Raw genomic sequence first — 16,807 nt, 5'->3', positions numbered from 1 at the left:
ATCCCTAGCACTTCCAAAGGCACACGAGACTGCATTTAGTGCCGCGCACAACGAGGGGTGGTTGGTGAGGCGCGTTGGCCCGTCTCGCAAAAAAGATATTCAGCAGTTTACTGGCCTCCTCGCTTGTTGAAAGCGAGCCACATCCAGGGGCAGCTTGTTAACAAGCGGGGGTCAAGGGCACTGGGTCGGAAAGCCGGCTCCGTCGATACAAAGTGTCGGGTGACATCGCTGCCGTTGTCAGGTGGTATCGGAGACGAGCAACGCAGGTTCTTGTGGCCAGAGTGTTCTGTCTTTACCTGGTGGGTGTTGTTAAGTTTTTCGAGTGGTCACGCCAGAAAGTCTCCCCGGCTTTGTCTTCCAAGACTCTGTTCTGGCTTGGTCTGAAAACAACTATTAGTAATGTGTGAGCAGGCAAATGCTTCGGAGGATGAGGCAAACTTGAACAGTTTGACGGTCTTATGAGTCCACCAAAGTTCTCCAAGTCACAGCATTGTGGGTTTCAAATTGACCAAAAAACATGTGCATTATATGACCATCACAGGTAAGAGAGGCTGCTGTAGGCCAGATTTGAGAGTTGGCAAGGGAGCAGAAGAAAGCAAGGTTTTAAAAAATAAACATCACGGAAAAAGATCCCTCTTCCTTAATTGTTTGTGCCATTGAGAAGGGTTTTCTTCACACGCCCCAGGCGGAGCTTAGCTACGTGTTTTTAAAGGGAAGTTGGATTCCTGAAAAAATATATATATATCAGAAGAGTTGCTCTCAATGCTTAGAAAGTAGGCGGTAGCAGTCTCATTGCTAAATTGGCTCACAGTACATGCAGTCAGCGTCACGACTACCTGACCGATGTTCTCTCATTTGTAGAGAATTTTGCTTTTGTCCAAATTTGACTGGTGCCGCATTTGTTGTAAGCTGTAATGCATCATTTAGTTGTATTTTATTTTTATCTGTCAAACGCTTCCATCTTCTCATTATCGATGGGTGTTTTCTATTGTAGGATGTGAATTCCGTGTTTTATCAGACAGAACGTTTTCTCAGTGTCAACAGAGGCCGGCCATGGTTTGATTGAATTGTGAAAGGTTTTCATCAAGTGATTTAGCGTAGGGGGCTGTGCCTAGCCTATAGACAGCTGTGGGAACTCTGGTATAAATAAGCATTGTGAAACCTGCTAAATGTTTTTTCTGATTGACGGCTGACATAGGTGTTTTCTCTGAACTGGCTGTACATGCGGTTTTTAAAGCAGTTTTCCTGGATTCTTTAACACTAGAGGAGAGGAGATTGATGCAACATTGTCTATGCTGTTCCTCTGCTGAAAATCTTTTGACCAACTCTTTTTGAAAAGGTATGGCAAGACTGAAATGAGCTCAGCCTGGTGGCACAGGATCCTAAGCCAGACACCATGGCATCACCCAAGCTGTTTCCAAGAAACAAGAAGTTCAATTATTTAAGTTTAAAGTCTCCTTTGACCGTAGAACAGGACTTGGCAATTGTTGTTGAGATTTGCATCAGATCCTTTCACGTTTATACCTGACTCTGTGTGGCTTTTTATTTGCAAAAAGGAAAAGCCCTTTATATATTGGTCTAGATGCCATCACTGTTACCTGCCTTCCGGCTGCTATAACGTTCCTCCCGTATCTAGGTATGCAGACTCTCTCGCTGGAGTCATAGCGTAAACGTGGCCCCTGGCACAACCAAAAGCTAGGATTGACATCCTAGATTAATGAAGATTATACATGCAGCGATTACTGACCCCGGGATGGATCGAGGCGACCTCATGTCCCTCGGAGGGCAATAAATCAGGAGATGTCAGCGGATCTCACTGGCGAGACAGCCGGCCTGCAGGGGACGTCTCGCTGACACCGCCTCCACCCAAAACATGGAGACGCCGTTTAAGAAATACCAAAGCATAAAAAAAAAAAACGTTTTTGCATGGCATTGCGTGACTGAGTTCATCAGTATCACACACAATATCCTTATAATTATAGATAGAGAAGATATGTGTGTTTTATAAAGATAGATATAGATAAAGCTATATATACATATGATGTGTGTATCTGAGGACATTTTTGTCACTCACTCACTCGTCTCACACCCTGAGCAGATCCTTTTTTTCTCTCCCCCCTCCCCCGATGTCCCATCCACCCGACCTCCCCTCAGGTCCACTGCAGTTGTCTAAGCTCCCCCAGCCCTTTAATTTCAAATTACTATCTTCAGTCACCTAGTTGCCCCCTCCCCGGCGTGGGAACCTGCACCTGTGGCTCTCCCAGGGCTCCCCCCGCCCCCGTCCCCGTCCTCTGAACACACCCCCACACTCAGACCATCCCAGCCGTCCTTTAACTCGCGTCATGACTCTGAATGACCGGTCCCCTCTCTGTCGGGTGTCAGGATGACCGTTGGCCACCTGAACCAGCTGGTCTGTCCGTCTGGTGGCTGGACAGAGCCCTGGGGGAGCACAGGATCTCTACTGGGGCTGAAACAACTAACGGATGCTAGTTTAGTTAATGTACTAGTTTATGGAGCTGATGTTGTTCTGTTCCCTTTCATTCGTGTCATTTGCGGCCTGCAGATTAAAACTGTGGATGTTTTGTTGCTTTTTTGCGTGTCGGATCATCCTAACTTTCAGGCTTTTCTTCTGATGCCAAATGTGTTTGCTTTGGGCTCTTATTCTCGCCTCCGGGCCTGAGAACTGAGACTTATTTCCTTAAATCCCATAATCCACCTCAGGAAGGATGTGGTGATTGAACACAGTGTAATTTTTCCTTTAGTCTATTTCATCAAATAGCCTTCAAAGCTGCTATGACTTGCAGGCTGTCATTTCAAAACAAGCAACATCAGTGGAGTAAGAAGCAGGACTTGTGTTAAGTTTCCTCATTCATAATTAATAGTAATTTTACTGGCAGTCCTTTTATGTCACTGGCGACATGAAGGTTAGGGCTCATAGCAAATGGGGGGGGGGGAGTTCACCTGAAGATGGGTGTATGGAGGGGAGAACACAAACACACGTGCATGCCAACACTTCCTAGCTGCTTGTGCATTAAGGCAGGGGGGTTGCCTGATTGGGGGTGGGGAGGGGGGAGGCTTCTGGGTCGGGAGTGGGTTTGTGGGGGGTTTGTGCCTTTGTTCAGTAGCCTCTTCCCTTCCCCTCTGTCAACCCCCACCCACCCACCCACCCACCCACCCATCCATCTATCTAGCGAGCTTTAGCCATTTGGGCAGCTGTCACTTAATCCTGCTAATCAGAGTGGGGCGGTTTGTGGGAAACCAGACGAGCCAAATTGTGCACACACGCACGCACGCACACACACACACTCGTACACGCAGTGTTTTGGTTTTTAATGGTGGGATTATTTTCAACTATTTTCTCCAAACGCCTTTCTCCGCCCACGGTCTGCACGCTCAGCGTCTCTCCGTAGCGTTTAGAGTCGCCGTCCGTCAGCGGCGCTGGAGCGTCGGCTGATGACATCATGCACCAGACCACGCAGCAGTCGTCAGCGCCGGTCCCTCCGCCCAGATGCTCCTGCAGAAGTGTTTACGCAGTTATCAGACAAACACACACACACTCGCACGCACGTGATCAGACTGCACGGGCCAGCAATCCAACCGTTGTGTAGGGGGGGGGGGCTTGGGGTGGTAATGGGTGGAGGAGAGATGGATGGATGGATGGATGGATGGAATGGTTTGAGAGGGTCAGAAGCCATCGCTGCATATCATGGGATGATCCACATCCACGTTGTATAATCTATTTCTCTGGTGGAGGGCTTCATCTGCCCTGCTGTCTGTGGTGCTGGCTGGATCCTCCTCCTCCTCCTCCTCTGTCCATTGACAAGCCCCAATAAACACATCCATCCCTTACATGCCTGGCCGTTGGGGAGAGCATCACCTTTCCATCGCCTTGTCAACGGCGTCGTCAGTTTGCGGGCCCCTGTCTTTCACCCTGAGCCCACCACTGCTCACCCCCATGTAACTCTCCCCCGTCTCTCTTTCTCTTTCTCTCTCTTCCCACAACACCCCCCCCCCCCCCCCCCCCCCAATCACCTCCCACCCACAGCCAGACAAGCCATCTTAATCCCACAGCCCAGCACACTGACTGACTGACTGAAGCCCATCAATTCACTGCTCCCACAGATCAACAACACATTAGATGCATACATGACACGCAATCACGCACCCTCACTCGCACGTGCACACTTTACTCTAAATCTAGCATTAGTGTAAGTATTGGTGCACCAGACTTTATGGGCGGTCGCTGTAGGGGGTGGTTGTTTTTGTGGGCACAGCAAGTCGGAGACGTTGCTGGCCTTGCTCCTGAACCACAGCCAACACCTAATAATAACACTAGGTCAGCTACCAGTTACCAGCCAAATATCAGCCAGCGGATCACCAGGTCTGTGGTAGAACTGTCCTTACGATAATATTCCCCGAAAATATTTGCAGTACCAACAAAAAAAAAAAGAAGGTCATGCGTGATTAGTTATTTAGACAACAGGGACTCCTATAAAATTGGCCACATTTCAGTGCACTTTTTGTAATTTTTTTTCTTTCCACCCTCAACCAATGTCAATGTCACACACATGACATTGCGGCGGAGGTCAAAGTCAGTCCCACACACAGTGACCACGACTGCCGCTTACACGCTGGTGACGTAATGAGGCGCTATTTAGGTCAGCTGGTTGCCTAGCATTGGGCCTCGTAGCACACACACACACCAGCTAGATTACCCCCCTCGGCTGCAGGGTAACCTTGGTGTGTGTGTGTGTGTGTGTGTGTGTGTGTGTGTGTGTGTGTGTGTGTGTGTGTGCTCTTAAGCCCCCCCAGTCAAACCAATGCTTCATGGTCGAGACTTAAGTGTTGTTACATCATTGCAATAAAACGAGAAAGGTAGGAGGGGTCCCTGAACGTGCTATAAATCTTTTCTTGGAAATTGAGGTTTATTTTTTGGTGACCGCCAATGCAAGGACCAAATCTAAAATACAGAATTTGTAGGGATTTTATAAAACAAAAAGGTTATCACAGTGCAATATTTCCTGACACAGTGACCTCCATAGTGACAAATGATACATAACATTATATGTTATCCCATGACGGCTATTGATTAAAACCCAACTGCATTCCTTTGGTTCACAGCTATATTATAAATGCAAACCGCTTATATTCCCTTTTTTATGGATAGATGGATAGATGGATAGATAGATTGAGACAGACTGATTACATTTTCGCCACAATTTCCCGTTGTAGCCCTCTCCATCTTCTCCTATGCCACATCAATGAGGTGACTCTCACCGTGTGTGTGTGTGTGTGTGTGTGTGGGGTCAGTCCAGGCCACAGTATGTCCCATCAGATCAACTGTTAAAAAGCAGAACCCTATCTGTTGGGAAGCAGAATAATCCCATTACATTTTCTGAACCACCCAAGCCACTGCCACCATTGTTTTTGCCTATGGAGTAACTTTCGCAATGGTTATTTTTTTAACTCTGATAGTTATTTAAAAGCTGGTCAGTATATGTATACACATACTATGGCAACTGGGTTTTCATGGTACATAGATAGAAGTACTGAATAGTGTAATTGACCTAATCTATTGGAGGGATTGATTTGTCTATTTCAGTTGGGCGGAACAGCCAACAAAATGTCTGCCTTTGCGTCTTAGAATCAGCAAAAGACTATTTGCTATTCATCAACACTACAATAATCGAAATCCCCAGGAAGTATATCACATATCCTGGTATGTCAGAACTAGCATCCTGCATCCCTTGTTCTGCTGTTCAGGGCAGTCGTTGTTCCTAGTCTGAGGCCAGATCGATATTGGGCCTTCTCCCCCGCCTCCAAAATCCACTGGCTTGCAGCATTTTGTTTCACTGCAGCTTGTAACTGGAGCTCCCATCTTGGCACCGGTGTCCAGGTAGAACACGAGAGGCAGTAGTGGCTTTGGAATCCACTCTGCTCCATCTATGTGTGTCGTCTTGGTCTATGCCAGAGTGTATCTGGGACTGGGTTTCATCATGATGTATATAAACATCTTGAACACGTCTCACCTGAATAGCACTTTAAAACCGGGCAAGCTGACATCCACACCTGCTAATGTAGATCACAAGCAGGCAGCCACATAAGCACAAGCACCAGCACTGTGTTTTTATGCTTTTATTTTCAATGGCTTTAGGCGACCGTTCGTCTTCTGATGACTGGTCTACCATGTGATCATTGCTTAGCCTCTGCAGATGGGGCTTGTTGTTAGAATATCATATTGATAAGATATTCAATGTTGGAAATGAACAGTATTATTGTGAATTGACTTTGATGTAATAAAACGCAATTCTGTAAGATAGAGCTATCTGATTTGATGATCTTTATTTGAAAACGTACAACTAACTCAAACATTTTCTTTCCCTCCCTCCCTTTCACTAGCGGACTTACACTCTGATGGTGGCCGCTTTCGATTGGGACAACAACACACGCAACAGTAAGTTCATACTCACACCAGTTCTCTGTCCATGAATCGCGTTCTTCAGAGACTAGGAACAGATACCTCTGAGTTTTCTAATATCGTCGTGTTGAGTTTTCCTGGTCAGAATGTGTGCAGGTGAGTTGTGGAGCTAGAGGATATCAAGTACCACTTGTTTCCAAATAGGTTTGTTTGCATGGACAAAGAGGGGAGGTTTTTGACCCAGCGTACACACACATAGTACACACTTTTGTGGGGGGGATTTAATTTCTTGGGTCAGGTTCTTGGTGACCTCATAGCTACGGCACACCACCTGATTGTACCCTGTTGAGATTCACTGGTCCGACAGCAGTTCCAAAGCCCAACATGCCAAATGTGTTGGTTCCTTTCCACCGCCAGCCCTCCACCCCCAGGACAGCTTCTGGGGATCAGAGTGTTCTTCTAAGTCTGTGTTGGTTCTGACCTCAATGTGCTCCAGCTGTATCCTGTTTTGCTTTGACTATGTCCGCTGGTCATAAGTCCCCAGCGGACATAAGTCCCCCCCCCACCATTAAATTAGTAGCCCAGTCTCGGAGGAAGTACACCTCCACAAGACTGCGGGACATACCAAGTCATTGTATGTGCGTACTCTGATTTGCGTAGACTGTGGCGGTATGGCTCGGCAACGATGGAGCCCGAAACTGCGCTAGCCGTGGCCTTGTGCAGATGGCATGAGTGTGTGTGTGTGTGTGTGTGTGTGTGTGTGAGTGTTACATCTTCATCTCAAGTGTGTGTGTGGGTGTGTTGGGGGGGGGGGGGGGGTGGTTGTCCTCTCATTCGTTGTCTTGTTATGACGTGGCGGGTCATTCCATCCTGTTTGGTACATGACTTCAAAAGCCCTTCCGATGGCGAGCACATACAATGGAGGGTAGGAAATAGACATGTTATCATCAGCCGGGTCCTATGAGGTGGGGGGGGATGGCGTTGGCGGCATCGCATCCGATGGGTTAGGTTCCGGTTTGTCTGTTTTTAGTAACGATGGACATGGGCTGCACTGGCATGGGGCCGGTGCGAGACCCCCCTGAACACTGCAGTGTGTTCAGGGGGGTCACACTGCAGACGGCTCGCCCCGCTGAACGACAGTACCATCAGCATTCTGCCGCCAGCCAGGCAGACTTTTCTTCAAACTGCCGCTAGATGTCGAGCATCTGCCTTGTTTTGGTCAATTGTAACAAGTCTACAACATAGGCTACAACAGGGTCTACATGGGACACCTCGCAGACACAGTCCATCATGGCAACATGTAGAAAAGCAGCGCACGTGGATGGATGCATGCACCAACGCACAGTTGTCCCAGTGATGCATGTATACACCCCACAGAAAGGTGGGAGCCATACAGGGTGTGTGTGTGTGTGTGTGTGTGTGTGTGTGTGTGTGTGTGTGGCGCGCGGTGGGGGGAAGGCTGGGTGGGTTGCTAATTAGCTCTTAAAGACCTTGGGTGTTGGGGTTTGGGTTTGGGGGGCTATTATGTCACATGTGTCTGCTGACTTCTACCTTGATGTCATTGGTTCAAGAGGCATAATCTATGGGAACAAAGGCACAGTTTTCTGCCTTCTTCTTCAAAGATCACAAGGGACGCTGATTGGGGGCTTTTGGGAGGAGTGTTGTTGTGTGATGTAAGGGTCGCCATTAGCACGGGCTAGCTTGTATTAAAGGTACTTAGGACTCCGCCTGGAGTCCTAAGTACCTTTAATACAAGCTAGTGGGGTGTGGAAGGAGGCGGGAGTAGATGGGCGCGGTGGGTCCCAAAAGGCAGTCCGGTTTGTTAACATTTCCCAATTGTTTTTTTATGTACCATGTTGGTACTAAAGTATTATCTAGAGCATGGTAGTGCTGAAATGTCAGAGCTAGCTTGTTATAAGAAATGACAAAAGGCAATTCAAATAAAGTAAACAAAGTGTAAAAATGGACGTGATTGTTCATTAACTCGCTGTCATTGTTACGGGTGAGAGAGGAGCAGTCCTTGTGACTTGTGTGTCCTCAACGCTGGCCTGTCCCAATCAGGGGGTCAAGGGGTTTGTTTATGTAAGTGGAGATAATGGTTTTATCCATCAAGGTGGACCTAAAGTGCGACACGTATCAGCATCATTTTAACGTATCCCTTTATCCAGGCCCCTTTGAGCCAAGGGGTTTTCGTGGCGTCTTGTCCCAACATCAGAGGAGCACAACACGCTGATTAAGTCGCTGCAATTTTCTTTTCTCCAGAATCGTTTGTTCCCCCCCGGCATGTCCTCAGGAAAGCAGGGCTGGCTGTTTGCCTTGTGTTTATGGAGCAGGAAGTGGGTGTGGCTGGTCGAACGGTGGCCCCCGTGTTTAGACACCATGGAGGCAGGCTCCCGCCACCGGAGCCCCATTGTTCTCTATCTGCTGGGAGTTATTTCAGTTATTGTTGCTTAATTCTGCCTGACATTGTGTTTTCAGTTATTGTTGCTTAATTCTGCCTGACATTGTGTTTGGTGTGTGTGTGTGTGTGTGTGTGTGTGTGTGTGTGTGTGTGTGTGTGTGTGTGTCCCAAAGGAAATCGCAGGGCCCCTCTTATTTCCACACAAATAGTTTCCAGGGTTGTGATCCTGTCTCGATTAAGACGGCGGCCGTGGAGAGGGGGGGGGGGGGGGAGATTGGGGGGGGGGGGGGGGCTGTTTACCGTGAGCATTGATGCGGGGTGAGGTGAAATGGTCAGGCATTTCAAATGAACACCTAAAACACCCTCGGGAGACGCGCCAAACAATATCTATATGCTGATGCCAGGAAACGGTTTAGTCTGCAGATGATGTGTTTTGACTCCATCGTGTATGCTATAGTGTGTGTCTAGATATTATGCATGCATGAGATTTTCAGTTTAGCATTCGCTGGGGACATGGCCCTTCACCTGGATGTGGATCTCTTATCCCGGCAGCAGCTTGTCATGTGCTCACAGCCAGCGTCAGAATACCAATGGATCCCCAGCGTTTTGAATGTGACCCCAGGGGAACAGCTGCAGATACAATGATGCTCTGATGACCACAGTGATGCAGGGCTTTTTGGGGTTACTGATGTTGCATGAATTATTCAGGGGACATAAAGGGAAGCTCGCGAAACCATCGTTGCAGAAAGGAAACTGAAGAAAGTGGAGAGGAGTTCATTTTACTCGGCTGGTGTCATGGAGTGATGTTTTGGGGTGCCTTTCTGCAAAACGGCCAAGAATAGATGAAATGTAGTTTATATCCCCAAAAATTCTCAAGGATAGCTTGTTCCATGTGAGAATATTGTTATTGTATTGATTTGTGTATCAGGTAGTATTCTCCCTAGGAAAGAAAAAAAAAGGGTCTCGGCTATCAGCTCCTCAGGAGCCTACCTCAAACTCATGCTCTTACTCCCTTTCTCGCTCTCGCGCTCCCTTGCTCTCTCGCTCACGCCCTCGCTCTCTCTCCACCTCCCTCGCTCTCTCTCTGGGTGCTATTGTAGTAATGGAAGCTATCGGGTGTCAGCACAGTTCCAGTACAAGGCCTGCTCTCCAATTAGCTGCTTGTTGACAGCGTGTCTGACGCATGCCTGGGGGTGTGGGGGGGGCTGATGCATTGCACCCACATTTTCCATACAGGATCATTACTTATTCCTTTGACACTGCTGTTAAACAAGCTTTTCTTTTTACAGTACAGAGTAGACCTCTTCTATTTATCCCCCTTATTGTTGCACTGATCGAAGCACTCTATATCCGCGTTTAGGGATATAGGGGTCGAGAGCTGACGACAATGTGATTCATAGTTGGGCCTACGAAGACTAGCCAAGACCAAGACCAAACGGCAGTGGACGAGGTACCCTTAGTAAATAATAAAACCACCCGGGGTTTGGCTGTCATCCGATTCGTTGGCCCAGAAGCATAAATGCACTCTGTGCTGATCTGGGGTGTCATCGCTTGACTCTCTTGAAGATCAACCGGATCAATACTATAAAGTTGTCTTTGGTCCCAGCATGGTTCGGCAGAGCAGCTGCAGTACCACATGCACACAGAAGGTGATTACCGGTCGGGGAACATTCCTAGGTGGATGGAAACACAATGCATATTTATACCGTGAGGTGTGGACGGAGATGTTCATACATATTCATACCTGAGTACAACATTGCTTTCTTTTGTTTTTTTCCACCGACATAATGAAGTGATAAGCCATTCAGCTTACGTTGGTACGTGTCCCCCCCACAGGCGGCGATGAGCTTCTGATCGAGCGCAGCGTGCACACGGGCATGCTGAACCCGGGCGAGCGCTGGCACACGGAGCATCACGACGGGCCCGTGGCGCGGCTGACGTACCGCGTGCGGGTCCGCTGCGACGAGCACTACTACAGCAGCAAGTGCAACGAGCTGTGCGTGCCGCGCGACGACTACTTCGGCCATTACCGCTGCGAGGCGTCGGGCCAGCGGGCCTGCCTGGACGGCTGGATGGGCAAGGACTGCACCATAGGTACAGGGAAATTATTATTAATATTAATAATGATTATGATGATGACATGAGCCCAATGTACCCTGCTACAACATCATGCTTAGGGTTGTTGTTCAGTTGAGGAAGATGTGTGTGTGTGTGTGTGTGTGTGTGTGTGTATTGAGGTTTGCTGACTATTGAGGTTTTACTGTCTGTGTGTACGGTAGGTTGGTTTGATGGGTTCAATTTTATCAATAATGTATATCTTTAACTTCGTACTATTCGGAAATAAGCACACGCCACACTGGGCCGTGATGTGTCCGGTTCACTTGTATATCTTTTATATCACTAAATATCTTTTCGTAATTTTAACATTGACAAATGGACAAGCACCTTTTTCTAGTGACGGGCAATCCCGCACCACGTTGCATTTGAGCAGCAGGTGTGCCCTTTTTTGGGCACGTTTGCTTGCGAGAGGCTAAAGGCTAAAGCTCAAGGGCCTGGTCAGGTTGTGCTAGTGCAAGGTAAGCTAGCTGTGCGTGGGGGGCCTCCCTTCATAATAAATCACCCAGCAGGGCCTTACGGGTGAGACTAGGGGGAGGTGTTTTGTTGTCCTTTATAGCAGGGGGGGGGTTTGTGTTGCCCCCAGGCGATAAAGTTGTTTAACCCCCCAACCCCCACCACTGACAGCCCACCCTGGGTCATCGGGGGTGTGCAGTGAATTCTCACGTCTTGTTAGGATGACGGGTCAGCAACAGGCGAGCAAGCCCCCCCCCCCCAATATTGTTTTCGGAATTAGAAGAAACACAATTGAGATTTGTTTTATGGTGTGTGTGGTCGGAGTAGGAATGCTTTGTGTGTTGTTAGTCAAGGCGCTGACCAATTCCAGGGTTCTGCACACTTCTATGTTGTGTGAATGTGGGAAACGATTAATCGTTAAAAAAAAGTCAGAGGTTTGATGCGGTAATGTATTGGATGTATTCCACTGAAGCTCAGTCCATCGGTTTCCCCCAATTCAACATGGGAGGCTATTTTGAATTGATTTGTTTGAATTGTAACGGAAAAATACTTTATTTGCACGGCTATCTGTATTTAAAAGGTACTCGGCTTTTGCACCTTACTCATGTTTCTGCCATGATTTCTGTCCGATTCCTTTTAGCGATCTGCAAGCAGGGTTGCAACCTGTTGCAAGGGAGCTGCGGCGTGCCTGGGGAATGCAAGTAAGTGGAGCGATTCCTATTGTGTTGGAGACCTCCTGGTGCTCATGAGAATCACATGGCCCTTTGTTATCACGCCTATAGAATGTCCTCCTGAGGGACCTTAAAGGGGCTGTAGGTACGATGGGAGAGCTGTAAAGAGAGAGAGGGACTTAGAAAATACAAAACCCCCTTGCAAAACGTCCCCTCAGTCACTTGAGATGTTTGATTCGCTCACCTGTGGTCGATCTAAATCGGCTCATACGGAGGCAGGCACGATCAACTCGATCAGGTATTCTCACAGAGCCTTTCACTCACCAATGGCTGATGGAGGGCGGTGATATTTCACCCAAATGACACTGAAATGATCGCTGTTCAATCTTACCTACAGCGCCTTTAATACATCCCATGTCGCTGTCACACGCAATATCATGCACCATTTCCCCCCTGCTTTGGATGTGGGAAAGCTTGTACATTGGAATAAACGCAAGCCACTCACTCCTCTGAAATAAATGTTCCCTCCTCCCTCTGTGTCAAGCTTACTCTGGGTCTCCACTGGGGCTCTACAGCCTGACGACTGTGATAAGGAAAGCCTTGTTGTGTATCGCACTGTGGTATGCACTTTGGGATAAAAAAACTCACAAAAACAAACGGAAAAAGGAGAAAAAGGAAATGCCTTGGTTTGATAAAGTGACGTGAGCCACATAGCTTCAGCGCCTCAGGAAACTGTACTTCCTATTTTGCACCTGTTACCCCCCCCCCCCCCCCCCCCCCTCGCCCTCATGTGAGATGGACAGATCAGCCTCTATGCAGTCACAAGGAGAAGCCCTGCACCAATGGGAGGAATTGAAAACAATTGCATTGTTTTAAGTTCTCGTAATAAAGGCTGATTAGCAACGGGAGATGGCCGCTGGAAATGGCGCTGTTCTTAAAGCCATCCCTCACTGTACCGGGGGGGGGAAGGCGGGCTGTTTGTGTGTGTGTGACACAGAAGATCCTGATGCTACGGAAGCAGCATTGTTTCACAGGCATGGCTACTATGACCTTTTAATATAGCCTCCATGTTCTGCGCAAGAGGGGAACCCACAAGCCAGGGGCTGGCCGGCTGATCTATAAGCAAACCCAGAGCCGCCATCGCCGATCTAACGGACCACCTTGATCAAACCCGAAGCGTCGACGGTCACGTTGTTCATGCTGTGCTCAGGATGTGAAAGGAGGGCAGAAGCAGACTTGAGATACTTACTGTAACACAGGTTATGGATGAAACATAACTGAACACCTGCAACAGTTTCCCACTAACCTGCCCCACTGCTTGCGGCCCGCTGAAGCCAGTCCTAAGGATGGCTAGCCTCACCTGTCCCACCCCCAGCCTGATCTGGCTGGGTTTTTAAGGCCTTATTCGACGAGTCGGTGGGTGGGGGGGGGGGGGGGGGGGGGGGGGGGAACGCTGTCTCCGTGCCGACTGCGTGGGAGGGTGTGTTTGTGTGTTGGGGGGGGGGGATATGCTGAAAATAGCTCGTCAATGGACCGGACAGCTGTCCCAAAGACGACAGTGCTGCAGTGCAGCGTTGGCGCGATAGCGTTGGGACTGTAGAGATGGGAGTGCACGTATCACACACACACACACACACACACACACACACACACACACACACACACACACACACACACACACACACACACACACACACACACACACACACACACACACACACACACACACACACACACACACACACCTCTCTCTCTCTGATTCGACCCCAGTGTGGGAGCCCTACTGGATGTATTCTTAACCCCTCTTGCCCTGGAATGTTACTCTTGACCAAATTAGCCCCGCCCTTTAGACGAGGCTATCCAGGGATCTCATGGAGACTTCCCAACAACGGCTCCAATGACTTCTTTTAAAAAAGTTTTGTTTCTCTTCTTCCTGTGTTGCACCCTGGGTATCGAGTGAAGCAGTGCGTACAGTATTGGTTAAGTTTTTGCTGCTGTTACTACTGTTTGATGCCTAGTTTCGTGCTCAACATGTGCGCGATACACTGCTCGCACTACAGCTGGCTCCTCTGCACCGATCAGCACACTGAACCAAGAGCCCCCGTGTTTCCCCCTGCTCCCTCGGACCCCCCCCCCCCCCCCCCCGCTCCCCCTGTAAACCTCCAGGTGCAACTACGGCTTCGAGGGGCCGTTCTGCGACGACTGCAGGCCGTACCCGGGCTGCGTGCACGGGAACTGCGCCGTCCCGTGGCAGTGCAGCTGTGAGAGGAACTGGGGCGGGCTGCTGTGTGATAAAGGTGAGCGGGGTGGTCACACACACACACACACACACACACACACACACACACACACACACACACACACACACACACACACACACACACACACACACACACACACACACACACACACACACACACACACACACACACACACACACACAGAGAGAGACTGACATGAAGATAGTGACGTTTTACACCTGACGCACAGGGTCGACGACGTTAATGTCCTTGGTCGACCCGATGACGCGTCTGACTGGAGGAAAGAAATCAAGTAACATATTTGATCCTAATTGGTAAAGATGTTTGGTGGATTTGCATTAGGCGCACGATTGAACGCTTCCACCCCCAGGCCCGCTCCCACTATGTCATTCCCGACCCGTCGTTGGCAGGGAGAACAGATAGCTTCACTGTGGGTGTGATCCGAACCCGCCACAGCGGACACTGGATCCGGCCCGCCTCCCCGCGGACGCCAGCGGGGCCACTCTGGGGAATGAGGCCCGGGTCCTCGCCGAGGCCGCTCCGGCAGATCCCCTGTTCATTTATTTATCTCATCACCTCTCCTGTCGGCCGATCGGATGCTCTCTCTCTCTCTCTCTCTCTCTCTCTCTCTCTCTCTCTCTCTCTCTCTCTCTCTCTCTCTCTCTCTCTCTCTCTCTCTCTCTCTCTCTCTCTCTCTCTCTCTCTCTTTCTTTTCCTAGTGCTGAGTGCCGGCTGTCTAGCAAATTAAACCGTGCATTCGTGCAGCTACTCAGTCTGCTTTCAAACGGTTCTCTTGTGGCGTTCAAATGTAAAGAAATGTACGTCTACCTGTTGCGTTTAGAGCCTTTCGTTTAGAGCTTCCTGTCAAAGCACCCATTTAGGGTACCCACTCCCCACTTATGTACCCGTATCGGTTGAAGAGATACAATCACACGCGTTACGATGTTGTACATACCATCGTATCACGATGTACCCGCGGATTTCCCATCCCTATTTATATCATGTTGACATTTGGCCAGCATACAATTCCTATTGACATTAACTGACGGTGTCTGCTTGATTCTCGGCACAAGGAATCCTGTCGTTAACTGGATATAACACACACACACACACACACACACACACACACACACACACACACACACACACACACACACACACACACACACACACACACACACTCTGACCCGACGCCTATCCCCTCAGACCTGAACTACTGTGGCCGCCACCACCCCTGCATCAACGGGGGCACCTGCATGAACACGGAGCCCGACCAGTACCAGTGCATCTGTCCCCAGGGCTACTCCGGCCAGACCTGCCAGATAGGTGAGCTGCCCAGCCCAGCGGGCCCTGGTTACTGCTTAGGCTCTTCTGCTCGGCCTGTGCTTCCCGGTGGTTGAACCTTTCCTTGTTCAGCGTGACCATTATCCGCAGTGTACATTTCCGTTTTTTTTAAACCCGACGGAGGCCAACACGACGCAAGAGGACAACGCGTTGCGGCGCTAAGCCGAACGCGTTGTCCGAAGCATCTCATCCTCGAGCCATAATCAGTATCGGCAGCTGAATAACGCCAACCTTTTCTCTTCCCCAGCCGAGCACGCCTGCGTCTCGGACCCCTGCGCCAACGGCGGGACGTGCCATGAGGTTCCCTCGGGGTTCAACTGTCACTGCCCGCCGGGCTGGGAGGGCACCACCTGCGCTAACAGTACGTCGTTCGCCCTCCAGACACCTCCCATTGTGGAGGTTCTCTTTTTCGGTGCCCGCCCAAAGCTTTGGCAAGCCATAAAACACTAGTTGAACCGCCTTAGCGTTTGAATGGCGTCTCCTCGTGACGCCCAATGGCGCTGCGCCTAAAGAACGCACGGCAGAGAAACCCTTGGAAATCTCCATCATAATGTCAGCACACCCAATTACAACGTTGAATCGCCAAGGCGTACTCCAGAACGACGCATAACGCAGTCATTATGCGTTGTTGGGGTGAACCGGGGTGACACCTGAATTGACACACACACCCACATTTCTTTTTGCGCCCTCCGCCCTGAAGCTGCCTCTGGGTTCTGGGTTCTTGGCAGGGCGCGTGGGTGCGTGTTTCCGCTTGGTGTCTCGGGATGCCTACTGGGGTTACACTGGGCTCTGCTGGCTCGGCGCTAAACGCACGTACGGGTGGATTTGCCTTGTCGCTTGCCACTCCTTTTGAGCCCATCCAAAACCGATAAACCCATGTCTCCCCCGCTGTTGTGTCCCGTTATGAGCATTGCTTTACAAACGAACCATAGGGGTGAGTTTTCATGAATAGACAAATAATTATGGCTTTATTCTTTTCACAGACCTGGATGAGTGTGCCTCTAATCCATGTGCACAGGGTGGGACATGCGTCGACCTGGACAACAGCTTTGAGTGTGTCTGCCCCCCTCAGTGGAAAGGGAAGACCTGCCAGATAGGTGCGTGTCTAACGGGTCACTTTCTTTTGACAAGGATGTATTGT

The 16,807-nt window shown here is 49.5% G+C and overlaps 1 protein-coding gene across 2 annotated transcripts in view; it reads left to right on the top strand.

Annotated features, from left to right (window-relative positions):
• The window catches only part of jag2b (jagged canonical Notch ligand 2b), a 34,913-nt gene that overhangs the window by 6,383 nt on the left and 11,723 nt on the right, over positions 1-16,807 (top strand). For both annotated transcript variants that reach the window (XM_079753915.1, XM_079753914.1), the window contains exons 3-9: positions 6,400-6,454; positions 10,656-10,913; positions 12,031-12,091; positions 14,228-14,358; positions 15,529-15,648; positions 15,914-16,027; positions 16,650-16,763. In XM_079753915.1, the coding sequence (XP_079610041.1) occupies positions 6,400-6,454; positions 10,656-10,913; positions 12,031-12,091; positions 14,228-14,358; positions 15,529-15,648; positions 15,914-16,027; positions 16,650-16,763 (853 nt within the window). The remainder of the gene's footprint in view (positions 1-6,399; positions 6,455-10,655; positions 10,914-12,030; positions 12,092-14,227; positions 14,359-15,528; positions 15,649-15,913; positions 16,028-16,649; positions 16,764-16,807) is intronic.

The sequence above is a fragment of the Pollachius pollachius genome (assembly GCF_949987615.1).
Source record: "Pollachius pollachius genome assembly, chromosome: 16".
Classification (NCBI taxonomy): domain Eukaryota; kingdom Metazoa; phylum Chordata; class Actinopteri; order Gadiformes; family Gadidae; genus Pollachius; species Pollachius pollachius.
Note: the sequence above shows the minus strand (reverse complement) of the source record. Positions and strands in the feature narration are given on the sequence as shown.